Source organism: Homalodisca vitripennis, chromosome X (genome assembly GCF_021130785.1).
Source record: "Homalodisca vitripennis isolate AUS2020 chromosome X, UT_GWSS_2.1, whole genome shotgun sequence".
Classification (NCBI taxonomy): domain Eukaryota; kingdom Metazoa; phylum Arthropoda; class Insecta; order Hemiptera; family Cicadellidae; genus Homalodisca; species Homalodisca vitripennis.
The window spans coordinates 136,867,686-136,888,809 of NC_060215.1; the positions used below are offsets into that span (position 1 = coordinate 136,867,686).

Genomic DNA, 21,124 nt, shown 5'->3' on the forward strand with positions numbered 1-21,124 from the left:
TTTATTAGCATAATTCAATGCGATATCCAAATAATACAAAAGACACATGTTCTACTTTTCATAATAAATAACCCAGTACGTTGAGTATCCACATATTTTCGATTAAATTGATTTCTTTGATTATATTGAAAAAAAACGTAAAAACCAACCAATAAAATTACTTACTTACTTTACAATACTTACAATTACATGAAACATTTTTATTGCTAACCAAAGATACATATTTGCCAAATATATATATCTGGTTAGTAATTGTAAGTTGTACTTCCCCACAGTGGATATCCAGGACCGGTCAGAGATATCCTAGATGCCGTACACACGACTTGTTGAGAATGACTCGTGACTCGTCACGAGCTTCATGCGACCTTTGGTCGATGGCGTCATCCCTGACCTCTACTTACGTTCTGTCCTACAACCGAATGTATTATACTGTCTAGGACCGGTCGAGGATATCATATATGCCGAACACACGCGATGAACCACGACTTGTTAAGAATGACTCGTAACTCTTCACGAGATATACGCGACCTTTGGATGAAGGTATCATCCCCGACCTCTCGTTACGTACTGTTTTATAGCCACTGTCCAGAACCGGCCAAGAACTTCTTAGCTGACGGACAGACGCGTTAAATCACGATTCGTGACTCGTCACGAGATACACGCGACCTTTGGATGCTGGTATCATCCCTGACCTCTCGTTACGTACTGTTTTATAGCCACTGTCCAGAACCGGCCAAGAACTTCTTAGCTGACGGACAGACGCGTTAAATCACGATTCGTGACTCGTCACGAGATAAACGCGACCTTTGTTTGAAGGTATCATCCCTGACCTCTCGTTACGTACTGTTTTATAGCCACTGTCCAGAACCGGCCAAGAACTTCTTAGCTGACGGACAGACGCGTTAAATCACGATTCGTGACTCGTCACGAGATATACGCGACCTCTGGATGCTGGTATCATCCCTGACCTCTCGTTACGTACTGTTTTATAGCCACTGTCCAGAACAGGTCAAGAACAACTTAGCTGACGGACACACGCGTTAAACCACGATTCGTGACTCGTCATGAAGCTCACGCGACCTTTGTTTGAAGGTATCATCCCTGACCTCTCGTTACGTACTGTTTTATAGCCACTGTCCAGAACAGGTCAAGAACAACTTAGCTGACGGACACACGCGTTAAACCACGATTCGTGACTCGTCATGAAGCTCACGCGACCTTTGTTTGAAGGTATCATCCCTGACCTCTCGTTACGTACTGTTTTATAGCCACTGTCCAGAACAGGTCAAGAACAACTTAGCTGACGGACACACGCGTTAAACCACGATTCGTGACTCGTCATGAAGCTCACGCGACCTTTGTTTGAAGGTATCATCCCTGACCTCTCGTTACGTACTGTTTTATAGCCACTGTCCAGAACAGGTCAAGAACAACTTAGCTGACGGACACACGCGTTAAACCACGATTCGTGACTCGTCATGAAGCTCACGCGACCTTTGTTTGAAGGTATCATCCCTGACCTCTCGTTACGTACTGTTTTATAGCCACTGTCCAGAACAGGTCAAGAACAACTTAGCTGACGGACACACGCGTTAAACCACGATTCGTGACTCGTCATGAAGCTCACGCGACCTTTGTTTGAAGGTATCATCCCTGACATCTCGTTACGTACTGTTTTATAGCCACTGTCCAGAACAGGTCAAGAACAACTTAGCTGACGGACACACGCGTTAAACCACGATTCGTGACTCGTCATGAAGCTCACGCGACCTTTGTTTGAAGGTATCATTCGTGACCTCTCATTACGTTGTTCTACAGGCCAATGTGCTATACTAGAACAATAGCCGGTCTATGGCCCTTAGGAAGCCAACAATCACGAGAACGAGATTATCTCCCCCTCTGAAGGGTCGAAACTCAAGAGTAAATTTAGTTAAAAGGGGTTAGGATCAAATACGTATGATTCATATAACACCTCAACAAAGACTGGGTTGAGTTGCAGACAATACAGAATTGCTATTCCTGCCATATGTTTAATTAAGTACCTAAAGAATGTACGAGCACATGTAAGTTAGAGAATTCTAACTTCAACTTAAGTTTATTCTTTACTAAAGTTTGAACCAAAAGCAAATTTTGGTAATTAAGGTAAAGCGAGGAGAGATTGCGCGGTAGGAGAGATTGCGCCTCTTTGGTTCCAGCTGGTTGGAGTTGGGTGCGCGCGCAGCGTCCCTCAGTGCCTCGATCCGCTTCATTAGTTGAGTGTTCTGTCAAAAGTTCAAGACGCTAAGTCTGTTTATTAGTGATATATATTAAACCTACAACTTTCATTTCAAAGGTAAGTGGGCTGAATTTTGTCTGCAGGATGCATGAAATTTAATCAGTACGATGCTACGTACATTATTCGGTATTTACCATTTTTTCTAGAGAGGTAATGAACATAGGCAAACTGTACAGATAGTGGTTGGTCAAATCTCGCTTCGGCCATCTTAGTTTTAAGCCTGCGCAATCTCTCCTAACCGATTTAGGACAGTACGCGCATTTCAATGTTGAGGATGAGAGATTGCGCATTTATTCCATTTAATGTAATGGTAGGAGACATTGCGCATGGATTTTTCATAATTAATATTAACTATTTGTGAATCTACATATTCGTTAGAAATTCATTAAATGTATATTATGAATCTTTATTTATTTTATTAATATGAATTGCATATTACCATTAATAAAACAACTTAAAAAAAAAATTAAAACATATTATTTTACCAAGATGACTATTATTTATTTATTTTTTACAGGCTAACATGCCTAACGTGTACAAGAGGAAAAAACAAACAAAGGATCCTGGACAGAAGATGATCTATCATCAGCTGTATCAGCAATAAAGAATGGATCATTATCAATAAGAGCAGCAAGCAAGAGGTTTAAAATACCAGAGTCTACATTAAGACATCGAATGAAGAAGAATGATTTTGCAAAACGGAATTTGGGTCCAGATGGCCAACTAGGATTGGAAGCCGAGAAAAAATTGGCTTTGCACATAATAAAACTTCAATCTGTAGGGTTTGCACCTACACAAAAGAATGTTAGAATGTTAGCTTACAATTTAGCAGAAACATTGGGTATTAAACACACCTTCAACAAAGACCATAAAACCGCTGGAAAAAGTTTGGTTTTCGTCATTCATGCGGCGACATCCTAATTTAAGTGTGAGAAAAGCTCAAGGCATTAGTAGAGCAAAGAACAGAAGGAATGAATAGGGAAGAAGTAAAAAGTTATTTCAATCTTCTCACTTCCACCTTAAAAGAAAACAACCTTTTAGATAAGCCCAACTGTATTTGGAACTGCGACGAAATAGGAGTGCAGCTTAATAATGAGCCTGGAAAAGTTATTGCCCAAAAAGGAAGCAAAGACGTTCATGTCGTTACAAGTGCTGAAAAGGGAGAAACTGTAACTATTTATGGCCTGCTGCAATGCAGAGGGACAGTTCCTACCACCTTTTTGTATTTTTAAAGGGAGTTTACGCTAAACCACAATATATCAAAGATGCTCCCCCTGGAACTGTTTTAAAAATGAGAAGAGAAAGTGCGTACATAAATAGTGAACTGTTCATGGAATGGATTTCTGAACACTTCATCCCAAGAAAGTCTCCTGGAAAGCATTTGCTAATTTTAGATGGCCATGCCTCACACATGAACTGTCCCAATATGTTTGCAAAAGGCTTATGATAATGACATCATTATCTTATGTCTGCCTAGTCATACTACACACTACCTACAACCCCTAGATCGTGTAGTATTCAAGCCTTTGAAAACTTATTTAAAGATGCTTGTAACAAATTTAGTCACATCTCGTTGTGGTACTGGCAAAATTTCAAGGGACGATTTTGGCCATCTATTGAATTTATCTTGGCCTCGTGCTGCCACTGTTCAACTTGGAGTTGCTGCGTTTCGTGCCACAGGAATCCATCCTCTAAATATTGATGTGATACCAGACTATGCATATCTTTTACATTGTGACCAAGATGTAAACCAGATTGTTCCTGATCCCACAACACTCCAAACCAACCTTGACATCAGTTAATAATCCAGTATCTGAAAACACTGAACCACCTATTTCAATCCAATCATCTCAATCAAATCATTTAATCCCTCCAATCTGTCAACCATCAACCTCAAGACAATGTTCAGCCGCATCTGTAGAAACTCCAACAAAAGTTTTACAAAAACTTTCACCGATTCCTAAAAAGTTTGGAGCCTTCAAAATCAAAAAGGAAGCAAAGTGCCATGAATGTTACAGATCCAAATAACATAACCAAAATCAAGATAAAAAAAAGAGTTAGCATCAAACAAGAAAAAGCGACCAGATGAAAATAAGAAACCTGCATGGAAAGAACAACCAAAAATCTTGCAAGATACAAAAAAAAAGGACTTAAAACAAAGAAACGGTTGATGTTTGAGCAATCTTCTACATCTGAGGGAAGATGACGCAGACATTGAACTTCTTTCCGATCATGTCAGCGATAATGAAGATGATGAGTGTACAGAGTGTCTTGAACTATATCAGGAGACTACTTCGACATCTGACTGGATCAAGTGCATGGTCTGTGGAAGATGGATGCACGAGAGCTGTACAATTTATGAAGGAAAGTGCATTGACTGTGGACGCCGTGAAAAACGTCAAAAAAAATGATTTTAATGCTCTATTATGTAATAATGTTTTTAAAATGTGCCCAAGTTAAAATGTTTAATTTTTTCAATTTCTTACATCAAGTTTGAAGGTTTCATTAGTTTACATTAATTAAATATGTTTAAAGTGTGAATTGCAGTAGTTATTCCCATAAAACAATCTCTCCTACCCATGTGCGCAAACTCACCTACCCTACGAGGAGAGATTGCGCAAAAAACACATTTTAACGATTTTTTTTTATTATTTCGTTATTAACATAAATATAAATTCTGGAAAAAATTACAGAGAATAGGACAACCATACAATGTAAATATAACACTAAAAAAATTGTATATTCAACTAAAAATTTTCGTTTTATTTAGATATTTTGAATTGTGCGCAATCTCTCCTCGCTTTACCTTATATAATATCTGAAATTTTTATGCAATTGAGAATATTTAAAATAATTTGGAACATAGGTTAACAAGATACTTCAAAAGCACAAATTAAATGTTTTTAGAGTTTTTTCATGTATACGTTTTTAATCAATACTTGTTTTTAATCAAGTCCAGACAAATAAACATGATAATTGTGTAAACAATTGTAATAAGATATTTAAAAAATTATTAATATAATAATTAATAATAATAACCAACCCTGTTTATTTTTAAGACATTGTATAAAATTGTAATGTTTTAAAGATTTAATTGTTTAAAAGTAATTTAGTTAAATCTTTTAGAGTATAATATCCTTTATTAATATTGAAATATTTTGCTATACTTTTAATTTACTAAAATAAAATTATTTTAATTTTAATTTAATTTATTAAAACTAAATGTGACAAGCCTATGGGGAATCCTAATGTTTTTATATAATCATCAGAATGAAAACTACTTAAATCAATTTTAGCTGAAATAAATACTTTAAAAATAATGAATAGAATAGTACATTTAAACTAAATTTCTGGAGGTGGTAATCACTAAGTGTGTCACAAAAATGAGAAAAATACATAATATTTTAATTAATTTGAAAGAATTATTGAATAGACGTTCAACAGAATAAGTACAATACATAAGTAAAACATATATATTTTAATGTTTGTCTGTCAAATTCTAAATCATGAAATTGTGCAATTTGCGTATTAAAAATATAAAATTATAAAAATATAAGAACAAATAAGTTATAAATAAATTATAACATAATAAATGTGTATTCACAAAAATTTTTTTATATATTTGTTATAAAAATAACTCGAAATACTATAAAACATGTCCACGAATCGAATATAAATTATTATTAAAAAATATCAGTTGAAAAACAAATTTTATAATAATATCAGAATTTTTAGAGAATATTTTAAGGCATTTTTCAAGAATTATTTGAATTTTAGTGATGTATTGGTGATAATATTTCGGAGTTAGGGCTTGCATTTAACAATATAATTGAGTATATAAAAAAGAATTTGATGGTCGTGTGAAAATGGTTTTAGTCCATAAAAGCAATATTAATAATTTAAATGAAGAAATGAGAATTAATATAAACTAAATATTAAACGGAATGAAAACAACTATTGTCATTCTACCCAGTATTAATAAGAATGGCATTGTTACTAAAGTACTTATTTATTTTTTTCCTGCTAAGTACAATTTAAACCATATACAAGAATCGAAATCGTTGATTTTAATTATTAAAATACTAACAATTAAATCAAAATGTAAAACAATTAGTGGTTTTAGGAAAGGGAATTAATCCATTTGATATACAGATCAAATACGTGCATTTGTTGACTATTTTATGAATAAAATCAAATAATAGTTGTTATAACCCGCATAATACAGCAAACATTTTGTTCAAAGGATAAAAATATCAGTGAGAAAAAACCAATATCAACTGAAGATGGGACTATTAACTGTTGAAAATGAGACTTTTCATGAAGAATTTAATTGAATTATTGGTAATTAAAAAATATTTGATCTTAAGAAGACTCAAGAAAAATTCTAGAAAAAATATGAAGAGAAACCTTAGAAAATTAACGAAAGATTTCATAGAACAAATTAGAAGAAAAGTTAAAACAATACAAAGATAAACATTATTTTGAAGCTTTTTATTTAAGAATCGGTATTTTACGAAACAATTAGGATCAATATTAATTTTTCTTATAACATGTTATTAGTAACTAGAAAATGCCAAATCTTCTTTAAAAGTGTCACTTAAATATTATTTAAAATGGAAACAAATATCTGAATCAATTCAGAGCATATTATAATGGAAATTGTAAACAGTTCCAGAGAAAGTGTTATTTGTAATAAACATAGTTAGTGCCAACTCATAACATTTTAGAATTTATTTTTAACGTTTTATTAATAAATTGAGATTGCACATACGTATTCTATGTCTGATCTTTCTATCCTTGATCAAAATGAAATATTAATAGAACATTATGATGATGGAGGACCTTCCTATAAATATGGATTACATGGCTATATGAGTAGACTGATTAAAATAATTAAATAGCTTCACATTTTTTAAATACCAAAATTATCTTTTGATTTTATTGAAGAATACATCGATTATCAGTGGGTGATATTTTTTAAAAGCATTAAAAGGTATAGATGATTGGACTATCGGCATTGATGGGAGTGATTGTCATTTGTAAATTATAAGTTCACATAAATTTAACAAATCTAAAACAAAATTTTGAACACGACGAACAGTTTTGATTTTACTCATAATAATAAATGTAATATTATAAATCTGCATTAATACGTCTTGTTTTATTGAAATTCTATTTTAACTTTTATATTTGTTCTATAGAAATAAAAAAATATTGTTCATTAAAAAGATCTTCCAAGAACAATACAGACGACAGAATAAGTTTAAACAAAACGAGAGGATATAATTAATGTTTTGTCCAATTAGTAACCAGCATTTGAATAAAGTAAATGAAAGAAACATACTTAAAAACGTTTTGCATAAATTTATTTCACATAAGTTTCAATTTCGTATTTCTGGATTCTTAATAAAAGCTGAATACATCAGTATAACGGAACTAAAAATGTGAGGTTAATCGATAGTTAATCGATCTTTTTACATGAATGACGAATATTACATGGATTAAATTACCTTTTAGGTTACGAACATCTGAAGTAATTGAATACTGATTTCATTTTTGAACAAGAAATATCAGTTCTCCAATTTATAATAAAGAATTTTATATTAGTTTTGTAATAGCTGAAATAGTGATTATATTGGGGGCAAAAATATAAAAGATGAACAAATAAAAACCGGAGGATTTGTAATTAAAAAATTCCACTTGGAAAACTATTATAATACAAATTTATTTATTATATAGCAATTTAAGCAACCTACTAAATTTTGTCAATAACGTCTTTTACGTAGACTCATCAACTGTTACTGAAATCAGGCGTTCCTTTATAGTTAAGCTTATAACCAAGTCTCTTAAATAAACCTAAAAATTGTCAGCCAATTGTACTTGAGCCTTAAATGAAATAACTCTATCGATTTGGTAAAACCAAAAACTTATTTTTTATAGTGCAAATTGTGTGAAAATGGAGTGATATAAATTATATGTGTATTTAAAAGGAGAAAAGTAGTAACAACTGTTTTATGAACTATAATTATTATAAATGCGCTACAGAAAGATATGTGTACACGAACTTACCAGCAGCGCCTGAAGATCCTGGGGTTTTAGGGGGGTATAGCCGGCGGTTGAAGACCTGGATCTGCTGTCTACCGTCAGCCCAACTTCCTGTGGCCGGTCCTGCAAAATTAACACCTCGTTAACAATCCTTTTCTCAGATCTCCAGAATACCCATTGGAGTTCTAAATGGGTTTACAATTTTAACAAGGTTGGAACAGCTTTGTTAACACCTGTCTAATTGTCTACGTATTTTTAGTCGGTTCCACTCAAGAAGACACGCCTTCCAAGGGAAAGAATTCCTCAAGCCAAAACCCACAGGAGGGGGTTCAATACCTAAATTAACACAAAGCAAAGGTATACATAGAATCTTAGATGAATTTGATTTCCGATGATAGCGTGGCCTAATTCAAACTGGATATATGAATAATCGAAACCATATGTAAACTTACGAAAGTCGTGAAAAAAATTACGAAACCAGGAGTAAACTTTCGAGAATTGTGAGTAAACTCATGAAAAGAGTGGATGAAAGCTTCGATCAATTCAGAGTTAATATATGGTGAGAAGCCCGCGTAGCTGAACATTTGAAATGTGTCCTGGAAAGTATGAATATTTATCAACACATACTATTAAAGTATCCATTAAAGGTCACATATATGTCTTGTATGCCTATTTTAGCATTACTGTATTACAAATGTTAGCATTCCCAAATTATATTTAAAAATTTTCTTCTGGATGCATAAATCCTTAAAAAATGAATTTTTAAAAATAAACACAATTTCAGGTGCTGAGTAACAAAGTACTCCAGCCAATTTCAATCTAGTTATTTAATAAATTTTATTTAACATTGTTTTATTGCGGATAACAGGCTCTCAAATTGCGAGTTCTATACAGTATAGTTAAACACACGGGCTACAAACATCTATCTGTTCGCGGTTAATCTAAACGATATTAGGACATCAGTGAAGTTCTTAATAATACTTATTGGTGGTTTTGTGCAGATAGTTTTTGGAACATTTGTACAGTACAGTCATAGATAACGTAATGTACAGAACAAAACCACAACGCGTCTTGTTAAAGTTTGCATCTCAACTAGTGGCAAGTCCCTTAATTCACTACGGTTAACATAATGTAAACATTCATTTTACTACAACGCCTGATAACAAATCAGTGTAAAATAAGGGTTTGGAATGTTGCGAAACAATAGGTATGGAAGGTCAAAAGGTCGAGAAAAACTTCTCATTGAAATGTCTGACGAAACCCTTGTGCACGGCTCTTTCATCAAGTTACAAGCAGTTTACCTGCCCTGATCAAGTACTGATGACAGCGTATTATGGCCTGATTATCCACAACTTTCCTACGGATTGGTTTTGTGGGAGACGTGCGCAATCAACTTTTAAGAGCGTTCAAATTCCAAAAGAAAGCGATCCAAATAATCGCGAAAATACATTTCAGAGAACCCTGCAAACAAGGCTTCAAACAATTACAACGGTTGACTCTGCCGAGTCTCTACATTTTGCAAACAATTCTGATCTGTAGATCTGTAAGTCAAGATGTGCCCTGATAAGGAGCCGAGACATACATGGGTATGAGACAAGAGGCAGAGACAGCTACCGAACTGAAAGACACAGAACGGTTGCTTATGAGCACTTGCCCTCACAGGCTGGTGTTCATCAGATTGCCAGATTCCATCAAAAGTGCCCCAACGCCCAAAGCGTTACAAATTCGTCTCAAACGCTTTTTAGCTTCTAAGGGATTTTATAATGTCGGCGAATTTATGGCACACACCTGGGAGACCGATCATTTACAAAACTGACCCCGAAGTTGGAAGTGGGTAGAATTGGCGTATGAATGAGACTGAAAGAATGCAAAAACTGTACGTCTGAATGGATATTGGGTACAAATGATAAAATTATTTAAATTTAAATTCTTAGACGTTTCGCAGTAAACATTTTGACTTGACTCGACCTCTGTTCGCCTAATGTAAACTGAATCTCATATTACAACTTGTGATTGAACAGATCTAATCGGTTGCCATGGGTGTTGCCGTGACACCCCACAAATCTGTCCGGACGGCCGCCACACCGTCAACCTCGGCTCGACCCTGCGGGTGCGGCTGAACCAGCCGTCTAATCAACCGGATTTATCTGCAATACAGGGGTGGAAATAAAGGGGAAGCTTTTAAGTCCTGAAATAGTCGTGTCATTCTAGCCTATCCTCTCCCCGGCCGTAGTCCGACCCGTCTAGCCCGTAGCCCCGCTATCTGTTCCCGTCTCTCAGACAACACTACCGTATCAGACTGTTTGCACAGACGTCCCACTTCCAAAAATAGAAGTTTGCTCTGTACTAACTGATTGCTGCTGACTCAGCTTTTGTAGTTTGCCTACATTTGCGAGTCTCTTGATGTTGGGGACTCTCATACTACCCCTATTCATGAAGTTCGTTAAGAAAGAAATAGGATTTTTCCGGACATTTGCCATCGTTCACTGAAACAAAAAAATCAGTAACACTACGTTTCGAGATCTGCAATCTGATCTCTTCTTCAGGTAACTAACTGACCTAATACATAACTTCAAACTAGGTTAAAATAAACAAATCATATCACTATGTCACAACGCTTTGGTATGATTTGTTTATTTTAACCTAGTTTGTAATTATGCATTAGGATAGTTATTTACCTGAAGAATAGATCAGATTGCAGATCTCGAAACGTAGTTAATGATTTTTGTTTCACTGAACGATGGGAAATTTCCGGAAAAATCCTGTTTCCTTCACAATCCTTCCATCGTCAAAAATAAACTTCAAACAAAGAACTTCGTTATAGTGCATTAACGAACCACAGAATCGATTGATCGTAACGGCAAGGGTCCTAACAGACTCGACATAATTGATTTGGAAATTTGGATCTTGTTCTGATAACAAACAGGGGCGAGTTTGAACTCTGTGTGTTCACCTCTGAATGTAATGGAAGAGGAAAAGATTTTGTAGCCGTGTCATGATACTCACGAAAGTTTAATTAAATTGCAGGTAAACTTACATCAAGGCCGGGGTAAATTACCCTACGAGCGAAAAAATAAACTGCTCTATACGTTCGAGTATCTTGTTAGTAAAAATTATGTTACGTTCACTAATATTAGGTATCACAGATTTGTCGAAGAGTTTTAGACAAACTTCGAACAAATATTAACAACAAAAGATGACAGCAAATGTTAATGATTAAACGATACTTCGCTTTATTGCTTTTCTGGCAACATTGATCCCGTTATCGAGATTTGATCAACAGAAAACACGGTGATTGCTGCAACAGCTTTCTCCATTAAGAAATTTTTGGATGAGACCTTCTTTCAAGGCAGAAGAAAATTACAGCGACAGTGATATGGTGGCTGACCCTTCGTTGTTGCCAACATCCTGGGATCACGGTCACTGCCAAATGCTGGAAGCATTCTCGAGCATTTGCCACCAACTGATGAGAAACTCATAACAAAATGGAAACGTTAGCAACGCGCAAACTCTCTGGGGTCATTGTAACGTTGTCAACACCTGGGAAATTCATCAATCCCATCACGACATTGATGTTCACCGATCATATTAAGAGAAATGTTGATAATAAATTGAAATATTCTTTATTTTAACATACAAATTAGGGCCATTTGGCCATTTCGTACCCCTCCCCCCACCGCCAACCAACATCATAATGGGTCATTGCCATGGTCTTTTCTTACGGTAATGAATACATATTATACTCGATTTCACAAAAATTACATTAAAATATTTATGTATACTCCAGGCACACATTGATTCCTTCAAAATGTACAGTTTCTTATCGTTGTGAAAAATTTAAGCCACGATGATCTTATTAAACAATGCCACTTATACAGATTAAAAACAAAATGGAAACGGCTTTACTATTATTGCGTATTGTGATTATGAAACTTAAATCATGTACTACACCGCGGGACTCCAGCTTCTCATAAGCGGTCCGTGAAGGTTCGAAGGCGGTGAAATGTAAAATATAAGCTAAAGTCGACTTTTAACAGTCTTTTAACAAGATATTATGGAAAGTCTGAGACAAAGGATTGTCCGTTAATGATTTTACTGGATAATAAACAACAACAAAAAAGTATCGAACAATAATCAACCTGGTATTTCGATTACTTTTTACTGTCCTATGCGCTTGTTAGTTAGCGCAAAGATAAAAATACTATGGGAAAGGTGTTTTTATGAATAGCTACAACTCGTTTAAAATCTTTACAATTGCTCCGAGAACCATCAAGCTTTTTAGGTTATGTTGCACAAATAGACTTTCTGATTAGTGGTTTCGTTTACTGCCGTTTTTTACTTGTATTCTTCAGAAGAGTAAACCGGTTTTATACAAACCAACCAAGTTAACCTAACTCATTACACATAAATATTTGCGCAGATTCGTGGTTGTAGTAATCAATTTGAATGTCTTGTTATCTTAAATAAATAATTGGAGTCTATATTTGATGTAGTCTGATGGTAAATTGTCCAAACACCACGAGGTTTACACGTGCATAATTTTTGCATCAATTCACGCTTTTGACTGACTGACTTAAAGGTGGTAAGCAACTTGACCTATGCTCATATTTAGACAACTTTAAGGCATCATTACATTATACTACGGATATGGCCTACTATTCGTGCAATATACTCAATTTAAATTTGCATAATGTGGCAAGTAATAGGCTTCGCTGAAGCTCAGCCAAAAAAACAAATCTATTTTTCAAATTGGTATGGAAGTAATATGAGACCAATATGTCACCGTAGAAGAAGTTTGGAAAATGAAATGTTTTCAGTTTTATTGATGTGCTTGTGGAACAACTGATCAATAAATTCTCTGAGAATATATCCTAAAAAGGGCTTCCCTGTAGTATTCTTCGGTCTAGCGTAGGACTGGCCCTCAGCGCAGACCACGTAAAACCCTGCATTTCAATATCAAATATGGCTGCAATCAGCAGTAATGCAAATTAGGCCTACATGAAAATGTATTCATGGACTAAGGCGGTTCTGACAACACTTGCCGCAGAACGTCAGAATAATGCTGGCGAAGAATATTCTGCCCCATCTCAAGTGACTTCTTGATCGATGACGTGGCAGCAGAAACGTGAACAGGATCACGGACATTTTCCATTGCTACAAAAATAGAACACTGCGATCCCAGGGTTGGAATCCATCCTCTCAATCTGGTGTCAATAATTATGAATTTTATTAAAGTATTACGTCTGTAATTTTTTAATTTGTTGTGCTTGCTTAACCTGATTCCGTAAGGTTTTCTGAAATCTAAAGAAAAGAAAGATTCCAATCTATGATTGTACCATACAACGTTTGTAAATCCAAAATCCTGGTATCTCTTCAAAACATCCAACGAGAATAATACAATGCAAGAGGACACGCTAGTTAGCTGCCGGCTGCACATTTTAACATCGTCTCAAAATCCATAAGTAAGATTTCACTTCATAAACTAATATTTTAGTGTCCCAATACTGATGAATTATTAAACACGATTATCCGTCAATAATAATCGTGTAGAATTCGATTTCATGTAAATGTATCGATCAGTATTATAACATGTACAAACTACCTTAAATAACCATTAATTATCTGCTAAATGTACGTTTTAATCAAAATGAGGCCTATGGATTTTTTAGGTAATCAATTTACATTTACATTTCTGAGCTGAATCTAAAGGGGAAATGAACATATTTAATAGAAATGACTTTGTTAAGGTTAACTGGTAGAGAAGAATCGATTGTGCCTCATAAATAAAGATACCTTTAGTTTCGTGTTTTAATAAATAGGCGATAAGCTTGTACACAAGAGAATTTTTGTGATTCATAGTATTGTTGCGAGAAAAATGTTAAGGACTTGTTTTCGATTGTTTCAATAATTTTCAGGGCGATATAAAATTGTACTAAATATTTTAGGTATGAAAAGTTTACGACATCAGTGATTTCTCACTTCCCATGGGACATGCCCTAAAATCGTAGGACATGACCAAAAATTTCAACGCAGTTTTTATGAGAAAAATAGTTTAAAACTTTTGTAACAGTTTAAAAACTACCAAAAACTTGTATCAATCAGGTAAAGTTTAAAAACAAAGGCGTTATAGTTCGAAGAACGAACGAATGCGTTAAAGCGAGAGTTAGCCTTTATGCTAAAGACGTCATTAATTAATTAATTCTGGGAAAGAAAGAAAGCTTACGATGTATCTGTTACCTTGTCCTAAGAACCGACCGAATATCAAGGTCCTGGCATTGAAGGTAGAACAAGGAATGAGGCATGATATATGATATCGTTCCTGGGAGCACACGTAATCAAGTGTGGGCGAGCTGCAATATCTCATGTACTTGTATAAGTGCCTATAAATAAATGTTGAGTTACACGCAACTGCATTCGAGAACAGGACCTCGTTAGAGCGGTGAACTTTGGTATTTGCATAAGCTAACAGCTTCTGACGTATAGACATAACCGAGCCATTACCGTACCGTCGTTGTCTACAGCACACTGTCATCCGAGCACCACCTGAGACTTATAGACATAACCGAGCCATTACCGTACCGTCGTTGTCTACAGCACACTGTCATCTGAGCACCACCTGAGACTTATAGACATTACCGAGCCATTACCGTACCGTCGTTGTCTACAGCACACTGTCATCCGAGCACCACCTGAGACTTATAGACATAACCGAGCCATTGCCGTACCGTCGATGTATACAGCACACTGTCATCTGAGCACCACCTGAGACTTATAGACAATACCGAGCCATTACCGTACCGTCGTTGTCTACAGCACACTGTCATCCGAGCACCACCTGAGACTTATAGACATAACCGAGCCAATGTGGCGACAACTATCGCAGTCAACTCCATCGAACGGTGGTGTCTCATCATTTGCCATCGCAGGCTTGTGTTAGGTTGATCAATAGGCTCCCTGAGGATCTTAAAACTTTGGCAGATACCCGATAATTTAAATCTCGTGTAAAACGCCTATTGGTTTCAGATGCTTTTTACACAGTGGCTGAGTTCATGGAAAGCCGCCTGGGAAATTAAAATCGAAACACGTTTTAACACGATCTGATATAGGAATTGCATGTATGTCTGGATGAGGAACTTTTTATATGTATGATTGTGTGTGAATAAGTAGATAGGTGGCTGTTGTTATACAATATTATATGTTGTTCAAAGGCAATAACGACTGATTTGATTTGATTACTCTATTTTTGGATTAATTATTATAAATACGGCGGTAATTTGTGCAATATGTCCACCAGTATTATCACTTTCATATATAAATACGGCCAACGAATGCTACAGTAGGTATCACGAGACAGTTCTCCTAAGCTTACTTTATTTTAGGATTTATTGATATTAATACGGTTGATATCTTTGCAATACCTATATCAACCAGTATTATCACTCTCAATATAACGTTTTTAGGAAATTTCAAAATAAATACGGCAATATGTGCTATAGTAGTTATCATGTGACAATTCTTCTAAGATTACGATATTTTAGGAATTATTAATATAAGTGAGATTATTAAAAAGGCTTATTAATATTTTTGCAGTATCTCCACTAGTATTACCACTTTCAATATAAATGTACTTTAGAAGATAGCAATATAAATACGGTCAATGTGTGCTGCAGTAGGTATCACGAGACAGTTGTTCTAATATTACTGTAATTTAGGATTTACTAATATAAATACGATTGATATATTTTCAATATATAATTTATCATCATCATCATAATTTACGTTTAATATGATTACTAGCTTGGCATTATCATATTCTAAAATATTACAAATATCTTTACCTTTCAACCAAAGTTCGTTATCATATTTACGTTTCTGTTTTCACGTTTCACGTTTTGGTTGTCACGTTTTACGTTTTGTTTTCAGTTTTACGTTCATATTGTCAAATTTTATTTTAATAAATGGACAAATCCTTATGAAAATGTTCCACTTGTAAAATAGAAAGATATATTTTAGAATTTGGAAAACAACTCGAAGAAATCATGTCATCTTCTAAAAATTGTTAAAATAAAAAAGTTTAGATCGATACTATAAAAATCGAAATGATAACAAAAACAAGAAATTTGATGGAAATAATTATTTAAATGATAATAATGAAACAAATAACAGCAATCTTGACGACAAACGCATACAATTAAATACAAAACAAGAAATAAATCAGTTGGAAAAGTATAGAGACTCAGGGCATTTTATAAAAGAAAACTTAAAATGTTAAATAAATATATAAACTTTTTTTATTTTTCAACTTCTAAAATTTTCTTAAATAAATGTATATGGCGATAACATTATTACAACGCGAAAAAGAACAAATAGAAGAATTTTTTTTTTTAAATTAAGAATTAATACAATATGCAGAGTCAGACTTTAAGGGTTTCAGGAGAAACCTATACAATCTCCTAGATAATATAAACCCGAATTTGCAAAAATAAAATTTAAAAACAGTATAAGCTCTGTAAATATTCTAAATAATAGAGAATCCGAGTCATTCACATTAGATACTGAAGATGAAAAAATAATAGATATCGTTAAAATAAATTGTTAACAGTAAAATCGTTGTAGATTCTGATAAATTACAAAATATTTCTTATTGGTTTTATAGTTTTAGAAAATATGGGTTTGGATTTTGAGAACATTAAAATTCTAAACCGATTTACAACATTGTAGCAGATTTATTTTTACTCGAAGTATATTCACAATTTATCCAATAGATTTCTCATTAATTCCAAGAAGATAAGACCAAATCTTAATAGATTTGACAACGATTCCTAGTATATTTGACAACGTTGTAATAGGTTTGACACTGATTCCAAGCAGATTTGACAACATTGTAATAGATTTTTGGAAGCAGATTAGACAATCAGGCAATAGATTACACGTTGACTCCAAGAAGATTTGGCAACCCGGCAATATATTTTATATTGGTTCGAAGCAGATTTGACAACAAATGCAGCATATTTTGCCGTGATTCGAAGCATTCTCGCGATGCAGTCTCTCGAAGCAGTATCTCAAAGCAGTCTTCACGGAGGTGTCTCCTGAAGCAGTCTCACGAAAGGGCCTCACGAAGCAATCTTCACGGAGGTGTCTCCTGAAGCAGTCTCACGAAAGGGCCTCACGAAGAAGTCTTCACGGAGGTGTCTCCTGAAGCAGTCTCACGAAAGGGCCTCACGAAGCAGTCTTCACGGAGGTGTCTCCTGAAGCAGTCTCACGAAAGGGCCTCACGAAGCAGTCTTCACGGAGGTGTCTCCTGAAGCAGTCTCACGAAAGGGCCTCACGAAGCAGTCTTCACGGAGGTGTCTCCTGAAGCAGTCTCACGAAAGGGCCTCACGAAGCAGTCTTCACGGAGGTGTCTCCTGAAGCAGTCTCACGAAAGAGCCTCACGAAGCAGTCTCGCGGAGGCGTTTTACGAAGCATATTTGACACATTTCTAATAGATGTTTTGAAGCAGGTTTGAAAACATTTGTAATATATTTTTGGAAGCAAAATATACAATATTTGTAATTGATTTTTAAAAGCATGTTAGACATTATTGTAATTTCTTTTGTTAAATCTTTCTTCATTTACTATAACAGATTGTTCTTTGATTTTGAAAAGATTTTGAGTTTTTTTGTTAAATTTTTCTTCATTGACTAAAGAAGATTTTTCATTAATTTTGAAAAATGTATGTGATTTTTCTTGTTAAAATTTTTTCATTGGCTGTACCAGAGTTTTCGTTCATTATGAGAGATTTTTTTTAATTTTCTTGTTAAAAATTTCTTCATTGACTGTAGGAGGGGTTTCATTGGTTTTACGAAGATTTTTGGTACCTACCTTTTTGCGATTACACATTTTAAATTAATTTTTAAGTGTTATATTTTTTGGATTATTTATGGGCAATTGAACATTTTTCACTTCGATTTTTGGTCTATTTAAAAGTATGGTAAACAGATTTTTTGTTGGATTATTTATGGCTCTTTGAACAGTAATTTAATTTGATTTACTGACGACTCCAAAAGGTGAGGCAGGAAAGCATATTCATATGTAGTATTGTATTTATATTGGTATCTCCCAAAATACTTTTACATATAAAGCACTGAACAAACAAAACAAAATTACTAGTTAATTTTCTGCGAAAACATCAACCGTATTTATATTAATAAATCCTAAAATACAATAATCTTAGAAGTACTGTCTCGTGATAACTACTACATCATACATAGGGAGTTTTTATATTGATAATGCCCAAAGTACTGTTATATTTTAAGTAGTAATATCGGTGGACATACTAAATATATATTAACAATATCTACATTAATTAATCTTAAAATACAGAGAACTGTCTCGTGTTACCTACTATGGCTAACATTGGCCGTATTTATATTGATATCTCCCAAAGTACAACTATATTTAAAGTGGTAATATTAGTGGACACACTGTTAATACATCAATACAAAAATACAGTAATATTAGGAGAACTGTCTCGTGATACCTACTGTAGCATTCGTTGGCCGAATTTATATTGATATCTCTCAAAGTACAGTTGTATTTAAAGTGGTAATATTAGTGGACATACTGTTAATATATCAATACAAAAATACAGTAATATTAGGAGAACTGTCTCGTGATACCTACTGTAGCATTCGTTGGCCGAATTTATATTGATATCTCTCAAAGTACAGTTGTATTTAAAGTGGTAATACTGGTGGACATACTGTTAATATATCAATACAAAAATACAGTAATATTAGGAGAACTGTCTCGTGATACCTACTGTAGCATTCGTTGGCCGAATTTATATTGATATCTCTCAAAGTACAGTTGTATTTAAAGTGGTAATACTGGTGGACATACTGTTAATATATCAATACAAAAATACAGTAATCTTAGGAGAACTGTCTCGTGATACCTACTGTAGCATTCGTTGGCCGAATTTATATTGATATCTCTCAAAGTACAGTTGTATTTAAAGTGGTAATACTGGTGGACATACTGTTAATATATCAATACAAAAATACAGTAATATTAGGAGAACTGTCTCGTGATACCTACTGTAGCATTCGTTGGCCGAATTTATATTGATATCTCTCAAAGTACAGTTGTATTTAAAGTTGTAATACTGGTGGACATACTGTTAATATATCAATACAAAAATACAGTAATATTAGGAGAACTGTCTCGTGATACCTACTGTAGCATTCGTTGGCCGAATTTATATTGATATCTCTCAAAGTACAGTTGTATTTAAAGTGGTAATACTGGTGGACATACTGTTAATATATATCAATACAAAAATACAGTAATATTAGGAGAACTGTCTCGTGATACCTACTGTAGCATTCGTTGGCCGAATTTATATTGATATCTCTCAAAGTACAGTTGTATTTAAAGTGGTAATACTGGTGGACATACTGTTAATATATCAATACAAAAATACAGTAATATTAGGAGAACTGTCTCGTGATACCTACTGTAGCATTCGTTGGCCGAATTTATATTGATATCTCTCAAAGTACAGTTGTATTTAAAGTGGTAATACTGGTGGACATACTGTTAATATATCAATACAAAAATACAGTAATATTAGGAGAACTGTCTCGTGATACCTACTGTAGCATTCGTTGGCCGAATTTATATTGATATCTCTCAAAGTACAGTTGTATTTAAAGTTGTAATACTGGTGGACATACTGTTAATATATCAATACAAAAATACAGTAATATTAGGACAACTGTCTCGTGATACCTACTGTAGCATTCGTTGGCCGAATTTATATTGATATCTCTCAAAGTACAGTTGTATTTAAAGTGGTAATACTGGTGGACATACTGTTAATATATCAATACAAAAATACAGTAATATTAGGAGAACTGTCTCGTGATACCTACTGTAGCATTCGTTGGCCGAATTTATATTGATATCTCTCAAAGTACAGTTGTATTTAAAGTGGTAATACTGGTGGACATACTGTTAATATATCAATACAAAAATACCATAATCTTAGGAGAACTGTCTCGTGATACCTACTGTAGCATTCGTTGGCCGAATTTATATTAATATCTCCCAAAGTACAGTTGTATTTAAAGTGGTAATATTGGTGGACATACTGTTAATATATCAATACAAAAATACAGTAATCTTAGGAGAACTGTCTCGTGATACCTACTGTAGCATTCGTTGGCCGAATTTATATGGATATCTCTCAAAGTACAGTTGTATTTAAAGTGGTAATATTGGTGGACATACTGTTAATATATCAATACAAAAATACAGTAATATTAGGAGAACTGTCTCGTGATACCTACTGTAGCATTCGTTGGCCGAATTTATATGGATATCTCTCAAAGTACAGTTGTATTTAAAGTGGTAATATTTGTGGACATACTGTTAATATATCAATACAAAAATACAGTAATCTTAGGAGAAATGTCTCGTGATACCTACTGTAGCATTCGTTGGCGAATTTATATTAATATCTCCCAAAGTACAACTATATTGAAAGTGGTAATACTGGTGGACATACTGCAAGAATATTAACAGTATTTTTATTATTATCTTATGTAGCAGTCTCAAATGGTTTAATTGATCTGCAAAATTGATATTGAGAGATGCATGAATTTTAATTTTTGAAGTAGACATACGGTTGTTTTCTTTCAGCAAATAGGTTTTGCGTTTTAATTAATCTATCTATACCACTCTGCCATTAATGTTAGGTTTGCGATAACAATCCTATCAGTTTATTTATTGATATACTTTTTAAATTTTTATAAAAAG

At 34.1% G+C, this 21,124-nt stretch overlaps 1 protein-coding gene across 1 annotated transcript in view; it reads right to left on the bottom strand.

The window, feature by feature from the left end:
* The window catches only part of LOC124369886 (secreted frizzled-related protein 5-like), a 66,117-nt gene that overhangs the window by 37,323 nt on the left and 7,670 nt on the right, over positions 1–21,124 (bottom strand). Inside the window, exon 2 of the mRNA XM_046828026.1 lies at positions 8,345–8,443. Coding sequence (XP_046683982.1) covers positions 8,345–8,443 — 99 coding nt within the window. The remainder of the gene's footprint in view (positions 1–8,344; positions 8,444–21,124) is intronic.